We start from the raw sequence: 8717 nt of genomic DNA, 5'->3' as shown, positions 1-8717 counted from the left end.
CTTGTTAGATTTATGGGGATACACGGCTCATCGATCTGGCTTGAGTACTAAAGACAGGTAGAGCGGGTTGTCCAGTAATCAGAAGGTTGCAGGTTTAATCCCGGCTCCAACCAGAGCATGCTGCTGTTGTCTTGGGACAAGACACTTAACCCGCCTTGCCGGCCGGTGGTGGTCGGAGGAACCGGTGGTGCCTTTTTATGGTGGGCCTTGCCTCTGTGCCCCAGGGCAGCTGTGGCTACATTGTAGCTCATCACCTCCACCAGCATGTGAATGACTGTGAAGGGCCTTGGGGGGTTGTAGAACCCTAAGAAGGTGCTATACAAATATCAGTCATTTACCTGTATGTGACCTCTGAAAGTCCAACACACATGAACATCTGTGAAATGTTGAGTTTCCTCTTTAATCGTGGCCCTTTTTTGTCCAAAGACAACCAAACCGAGCTGAGAAACCTTTTCATCTCACCAATTTTAATGTTTAAACTGATAATCATGATTTTAAAAGTAAAATTCTACATGAAAAATGCATTATTGCTTAGCAATAGCAAGTTAATGATCTGTGAAACAATTCCTAATCTCTATTGCTGCATAGCTAAGACGCATCTAAAGTACTCTCAAAAGTTATCAGTTTCAGCCACCCACCATTAGAGTTCACCACGCTGACAATTATCTGATTCCAATCATCATTTTTTTGTGGATCTTTACAAAAACCACGTTGACCAAAGACTTTTCAGAGCACACTTCATGAGAACTTCACCTGAACGTTCTTATTCTGAATTGTGATGCCTGTCGAGTCTTTGTTTATAACTTAGGCCCCACGTGTGAACACAAGTATGACCTTGTGCAGCTTTGAGCCGTCTCGGATAACGGCGGCCGACACAGTGAGGCATGCACCTGTTTGGGTACAGGCGGCGTATGTAGGTCAGCCACAAGCCTACATGCTGTGACAGCAGCACGCTCTCTGTGCTGTGCAGCAGGACAGGGATTGAAATGGACAGAGAAAGCCGGTGCAGAGAGGCCCCCCTCACACGTCAGCAGCAATACTTCCTTATTTCTCCCCTTAAACACTTTGACGTTATCAGGCCACGCAGAGCAACGTCCACCCCTATTATTCTCACCTTTTGTACTGCAATAAAATGAACAAAGAGCGGCAGAAGAAAGAAACAGCTCATGATAGAGCAAAGATCATCCCAGTGTACATAAAACGTATTAAAGGAGGCCATTTGATGAGTCTGCCTTCTCCTTTTGTTTCTATATATATAATTTTTCTTAAATACTTTATTCTATATCTAGGCTCGACTATTCGAACGCAATATTGCTGGGTGTCAGTAAGTCAACCCTTGCCATACTTCAACTCGTCCAAAAAGCAGCGGCTAGATTCCTCACACGTACCGACAGGCGCCAGCACATAACTCCGGTTCTAAAATCCCTTCATTGGCTGCCCATCACTTTCAGGGTCCAATATAAAATATTGCTTTTTGTTTTCAAATCCCTCCACGGTCTTGCCCCCGTGTACCTCTCTGATCTTCTTGCGATTTATACTCCCGGTCGCACACTCAGGTCCTCCAGCCTGTTGCTCCTCGAGGTACCAAAAGCGTGTTATAAATCATGCGGACAAAGAGCTTTCTCTGTTGCCGGTCCTAAAATGTGGAACGAACTTCCAGCCGCAGTTCGACTGGCATCCTCCTTGGCAGTTTTTAAGTCTAAAGACACACTATTTTACCCTTGCTTTTAACAGTTAGCTGTTATTTTGGTTTTTACTACTCTTACTTAATCATCCATTGTAAGCAGTGTTGCCAGATCCAAAATCCCACAATATCGTACAGAGAGGCCTAAATTATCGTTTTTCAGTAAAAATTATCGTACATTATAAATTTGATAACGTTCTATAAACGACTTCTCACTCCAATATAACAAAGAAGGTGTTTTATATTGCCCTGTTTAAATAAACATCTTTAAAACCAGTAATATAATGCCTATAAACGTGCAGAGTGTGTCGGCACCACTCCTCCCTTTGCGTGATTCTTGAGAACGGTGATTGGATGTTGCAGCAACGACAGAAAGCCTTGGTTTCGTTCCCCGTAACTGGTGCAAGCCATCCTTTGAAAATAGGGTCCAACTCCCACGCAGGACGATAAGCTTGTGTCCGGTGTTGCTTTGCTTTACCTTCATCCGTCCCTTCTCTGGTTTTTCTTTTAAGATTAGAAGCCATTGTCTCGTCGCTCTGTCCTCCTAGATTAGATTTAACTCGGCGCGCTCGCGGGCAAACAGCAAAAACTGGCGGGACACTTCCACATTATATAACCTTACAGTTTCTCGCGAGAGTAGGCCCTATCGATGTGATTGGGCTATTTATTGTATAGATCCAGTCAGTTTTTGTAATAGACACAATAGCATAAACCTGTAAGCACTGAGGTGAAATCTGACTTCAGAACAGTTTAAAATTATGTAATTGACTTGGGAAAGCCACAGCAAAAGACGGTGTTACTAGATGCAATGTGAAATTATCGTACATTTGAGGATTTTTGAAACTATTGATCGTACATCGTACAGAGCCCAAAATTATGGTACAAATACGATAATTATCGTACATCTGGCAACACTGATTGTAAGGTTTTTATCGGTACTTTTTTATTGGCTTGTTTCTTATTTGTTGACTGTATTTTATTGCTCTGTTTTATGTTTTTATCTCTGTTATTGTGCGACTGTTCAGCACTTTGGTCGGCCGTATGGCTGTGTTTTTAAAGTGCTACATAAATAAAGGTGGTATGGTATGGTGTGGTATACAAAAGTTGCACAACCAGACAGTTTTTAGGATTTCTTTATTGGGGAAAAAAATACCTTGTAAAGAAGTTCCCATTGTCCTTTTGATGGTGACAAACTGCCATCTAGTGACTAAAACCATGAGACCCAAAAGTAACTCGCAAAAATGAAAACCTTTTACTGTGACGACGTGGAAAAAAAGACAAAACATATATCTGTGTCCTCATGTTGCAGTCCATGCTGGTTCAACCCTTACAGCAGAAAAACTGCTGCCACCTCTGGCATGTCGTCAACACAGACTGGGTGAGCAGAAGACAGCTCATCGGTTGTACGGATGTATCGAACCAGATGCAGATTTAATGTTGGTTTTGATGCTGCTGGGAATTTTTCCTGTGAAAAAAAAGACAACAACTTCATCTGTACTGCTTTATTTAAATTACATCAGTTCTTAAAAGTTGTACTACAATTATATTCTTAACAGTTTCTTTTCTCCAGACTGAAAGGGCATGAGTCTATTTTATAACTGGTTTAAAGTTCAAATTTGCTCATATTTTTATCAGATTTGCAGTGGTGTCTAGTAGAAATGAATGCTTTGTAAGTCGTACTCCGTGGAAAAAAAGCTCCAGTGCACCAAGTTCCAGAACTAGAAGTGAGCCAGATCAGAGTTGAGCTTCAGACGACAGGATTTGGACTTTTTTTCACTGATATTTAGACATCTTGCTTCTGACTGGCTAACGCAACTCTAGCACTGACTCTGTTTGCTCTGCAATGTTGATGTTTTATCTCCACAATATCCATCTATCTCCTGATGGGTGTAGAATATTTTAATGCTCGGCCTGCATGAAAAACTCAAAGTGACCAATTATAATCAAAAATAATCATTAATATGTGTTTTTTTAGTTAAGTTGACCATTAAACATCAGGACATCAGTGATGGAAATCATACTTTATTCGTGCCGACTGTGCGAGTTTGCTTAATTACAGAGACATGGTTGCTACCATTGTGCAGCACTTTAGTTTTAATTTGTATGTTTTCTAAATACGCCGTAGAGATGAGTTGGATTTAGACATGGAACGGTCACTAATTCTTCATCGTAGTTTGTTTTTCTAATGGCAGAAAGAATAACTCTCTAAGCTCCGCTCTTCTTCTGTACACAGTGAGTCAAGTTGGGAACAGAGATGTTTTCTTACCGTTCTCTGAGCTTTCTCAGAATCGTTTGAACTTTTCACGAGTAAATTCAGACAGACCTAAACAGCCTTCTGGACCAAGGGAACTTTCTGTGTGCAGCAGGATTTAAATCTAGTTTGGCGTAATGTCCTACCAGTGGTGTCCATTAGGGATGTAAGAAAATATCGATATGGCAATATATCGTGATATATCGTATCGTCCCCCCTGTATCGTGATATGTATCGTATCGCCAGAATTTCAACAATACACATCCCTGGTGTCCATGGTGACTGAGCTCTAGACTGCCTTCCCACTAGGGAAGGGCATTTCAAGTAGGGATGCAACGATACAACTTTTTACCAAACCGATACGATACAGATACTTGGATCTGAGTACTCGCCGATACCGATTACCGATACAGATACTTCTACCACACAAAAAAATGCAATGAATGGGAATACAGGTTTTATTTTCTTCTGTTTTCAATAGGAAAAGACTGTGAGGTAGATAAAAAGTAGTATAAGTGATCACAAAACTAAAATATTAGGTGAACAGAAATGACAGGTTACAGTGAAGTTACTTTCAAGCAACTGCATTGGTATCAGTTACTGGTATCTGTTAACTTTTACCGATACGATACTGGTATCAGTATCTGTATCGGCACCTATACCGATACCAGTATCGTATCGGTGCATCCCTAATTTCAAGAGAAAATACTATTTGAACTTGAGAGTAACTTGATATAATTTTTCTAGCAGTGCTAGCATGTATGGAGCCTGTGGCAGGGCCCTCTTCTAGCACTATATAAAAAACCACTCCTGCCCCCTGGCTGGCTGAAGAGGAATTAGTAACTTGTAATGTTTTTGTGACAATTTGTTTAATATTAGGTCTCTCCAATAAGAAAAAATGACCTTTAAAGTTGGATTATATTTGTGTCACTGAACTGTAACGTTTTTCCTGTGATGGCTGCTACAGTTTACTGTGATGGAGGGGAAAACACTAAACCAGGTCACCTACCTGGCTGTCCTAGCTGCTGTGGAGCCACAGGTCCTCCCATACCTGCTTGCTGACCTGCAGCACCTCCGATGGTGACCTGCTGTAGGGTTGGACCCCCACTCATCATTGGGCCCTGACCAGGGATTCCTGGGGCCACGGGACCAGGAGGCCTACACTTTGAAAGTCCTTTTCCAAATGCAACAGCTGCAACTAATGCATTGGTGTCACTGGGGTTGAAAGAGGCTTTGTTCTGTCGAGATGCTGGAACAAGAAAATTAAACCATCAAAATATGCTCAGTGGCTAGTGGTATGAATGTCCGTCCTGAGACTGGGAGATCGGCGTTTAGAGCCACGGTCGGGTCATACCAAAGAATTTAAAAATGGGACCTAATGCCTCCCCACTTGACACTCAGCATTAAGGAGTTGGATTAGGGGGGTTAAACTAGGGCTGCTCGATTATGGCAAAAATAATAATCACGATTATTGTGACTGAAATTGAGATCTCGATTATTTAAGACGATTTTTCAATTTATGTTGATTTTATTCTGTCATAAAATTGCTCAGGGCACAATCAGGACAAAAATAAATGAGAAACAAGATGATCACTAAAATAACTCCTGATTCCCAGTATAAAAAGACCAATATACTTATAGCTCATAGTCTATGACCCAAGGGCTATAGACCTTGGTTTAACTCATGTTAGTCTAACCAGTACAGACCCAAATACCAATATCTTGCAAATACTGACAGCAAGAATTATACAGTGGCATTTATAACAAATAAACGCAAATAAATTGATGTTCACAAAATGTTGCATAACATTTATTGAGTCGTGTCAAGGTGCTGTAGGAGAGTGCACTAGCACCGTGTCCTCAGAGAGATTAGTTATTATTTATCAGCGTGAGGAACTTATTTCTACCTTATTTATAAACTATTTATTTACAGGTCCATCAGTTAATGTAATAATTGTCCCAACCAAAGCTGCACCCCCCAACCCGGTCTCACAGCAATCGGGGGCAAGCTGCACGTGTGTTTAGCACGCCGCACGCGCACATTTAGCTGTTTTTAGAGGCTCAGGAGTCCGCAGGTGCGGTGTGTGTGTTACTCACTCTGGTTACTCTAACAGGGAGTCGGCTCTGTGAGCCGTTTCCTTAGCGACTGACACATCACTACATCATTCCCTTTCCTAATGTCCTGAAGAACGGTCCGGAGCGCAGGCGGAGTGTTTAGCTAACCTGCAGGAAATGTCCACGACAGTTATCCAGAAAGTAGCTAAGGGTTTCCAGAGATGTTTCTGAGGTGTTTGCTAGGTACTTTTAAGATTTAAAAAGTCAAGAAGGGGGTCTGAGAAGCTGCTAGAAATAGCATCAAGGAGGAGCGCTTCATTTGCAACTCAGGACAGCGTAAGTGGGAGGAGCAAATAATTGGCTTGTTTTGTTTTAATAATCGTTCAAAACTCAGATCGTAATTGGGATTAAACTTCGATTAATTGAGCAGCCCTAGGTTAAACCACCAAATGGTTCTTGAGCACGGCCATGTCTGCAGCTCACCGCTTCCCCAGCGTATGGGTCGAATGCGGAGAAAAAATATCACTAGTGTGTGACGACTAATGGGACTTTAACTTTTAAACAACTTTTTCTAATGGTAAAAAAATGTGCAGCAAAACCTGAACACACCTGCGCTTTCTGCATCTCGGTCTTCCCGTGGGTTGTTTAGCTTCTCCAGCAGATTGGAGCACATCTTATTCAAAGTCTGGATCTGTTTCTGTTCATGCAGACAAATGAAGGTAAACAAAGCAGAGCCGGATGAAAGCTATCAAATCAGACAACTAACAGGACACAAAATATTATTCCACACAACCTGTGCTGCATCAGGACCTATCCGTGCTGCCTCTGCACTCAGCTGTTTTTCCTGCTCCTCCACCTCTGGATCAGGCTTGGTCCTCAAGTAGTCTGGAACAATCTCATGGCTGAACACCGGCACACGCTTCTCTGTGAGTTTCTGAGAGGCAGTGAGAAGCTATTAGTGAGCTTAACTCAAAAATAAGTAGATGAGACTGAGATGCTGCTACTCACCGCTAAGTCATCATCTCTTTCTTGAGATAAGACCAACGGAATAATAACCTGGCTGCGAAAAGATGGCGTCTTCTCATTCTTGAGCAGTCTGTTGATGGTATTCAGTTGACCAGAGAGGAGTGCAAAGTTATCCAAAACAGATGGCCTGAGTCAAAGCAGAACACAAAGTAGCGTCTGAGAGGAAATTTTAATCAAAAGATCCGCATCTGGACTAAAATATTTTAAACTAAGGTTATTTCACTAAGGACTGTGCAATTAACCTAATTTACAATTTTTATTTCATCCTTAGTTAGCACTAAAAAATGACCAACAGGAACAAAAATAATCATGATTGTTTTCGTGATCAGGCAGCACCATTTCACTAGCCTAGAAATTTAGACCAACCACAGCAATATCAAATGAAAATGACCCACACTATAGCGCCTTTCAGAGTCAGGGGATTCCAAAGTGTATTATTTATCCATTCACACACACATTCACACCCTGGTGGTGATGAGCTATAATGTAGCCACAGCTGCCCTGTGGCACACTGACAGAGCTGAGGCTGCCAAGCACAGGCATCACCGGCCACCCATCTAATGCTGCATTTCTTTACCGATAAGATAGTACGTTTCTATTTTAATAATAATAATAATTTACCAGGTCAAACGCTCATATTCATTTTCTAACTTGGCAATAAAACTCTGCAGAGCGTTTTTAACGTGAGCCACCAGAGAGATCAGCGTGTCCACAGAGGCTTCCAACTGCTTTTCTTCCCTTTGCTGAAAGACACGTGAAGAACGATCATTTTATTTCATTTTGATGACTGACAAACAAACGAGACAACAAATATGTTAGCAGGGAAAAGCTACGTGCTACATAGCTTCGCAAATGAAGGCTAGTTAAATTATCTTTAAAGAGCAAATATATTTGATATACCAGTGAACATAATAAACTACAACAATGTCGCCTACATTTGTTTTACTTTATTTTCCTATTATCAACGATTACCTGCATTGCTGATCTTAGCCGGATGCCTCTGATGAACCGTTCTTATCACTTCCGGTGTTACAAAAATATGAGTCCCCAAAATATGTTCCACCTCAGCTCCGCTTGAACCATGCCACCAAAGTGCTATACAATCAAAATAAAACAGATAAAACCAGCAGGGACAACTAAAAAACAATATACACATAACAGTATAAGAGCATGTAAAAATATCAGCAACAGCTAACCCACAGAGTTAAAAGCCAGATCATAAAAGTAGTATTTTACAAACCTGTACTCATGGGGAGAGAGAGCCTAGTGGTTAAGGGAAGGGCATTCCATAGTCTCGGGCCCGCTACCGAGAACGCCCTATCCCCTCTTGTCCTCAGCTGAACTCTGGAAACCGAGAGCAGAAACTGGTTCACAGAAAGGAGTGCCAGACCAGGAACATGTGGCTGTAATAGGCAGGGGCCAACCCATTAAACAATTAATTCTAAAATTGACAGGGAGCAGTGCAGAGCAGCCAGAATTGGAGTCGTGTGTTCATACTTTCTCTTGCCTTCCAAAAATCTCACTGCAGCATTTTGAACAAGCTGTAAGCGAGCTACAGTACTCTGACTTACACCAAATAAGACAGTTACAGTAGTCAAGGTGTGAGGTGATTAATTAATCAATGTATTCATTCATTCAGTCATTCATTTATCAATGTAATAATTAATTGATTTATCAATTAATTTGTTTAAAAATATATTC

General features: G+C 41.4%; 1 protein-coding gene across 1 annotated transcript; it reads right to left on the bottom strand.

The window, feature by feature from the left end:
* Window positions 1-2801: 2801 nt before the first annotated feature.
* On the bottom strand, window positions 2802-8311 carry med8 (mediator complex subunit 8). The gene is made up of 8 exons (XM_015962296.3): window positions 8257-8311; window positions 7989-8111; window positions 7638-7759; window positions 6999-7143; window positions 6784-6924; window positions 6600-6687; window positions 4945-5184; window positions 2802-3149 (listed from the first exon to the last, which is right to left on the bottom strand). The coding sequence occupies exons 2-8, from the start codon at window positions 7992-7994 to the stop codon at window positions 3079-3081; spliced, it is 813 nt and encodes a 270-aa protein (XP_015817782.3). The 5' UTR covers window positions 7995-8111; window positions 8257-8311; the 3' UTR covers window positions 2802-3078.
* Between the last annotated feature and the right edge of the window lie 406 nt (window positions 8312-8717).

This window comes from Nothobranchius furzeri, chromosome 16 (genome assembly GCF_043380555.1).
Source record: "Nothobranchius furzeri strain GRZ-AD chromosome 16, NfurGRZ-RIMD1, whole genome shotgun sequence".
Taxonomy (NCBI): Eukaryota; Metazoa; Chordata; class Actinopteri; order Cyprinodontiformes; family Nothobranchiidae; genus Nothobranchius; species Nothobranchius furzeri.
This window is presented reverse-complemented; position numbering and strand designations above follow the sequence as displayed.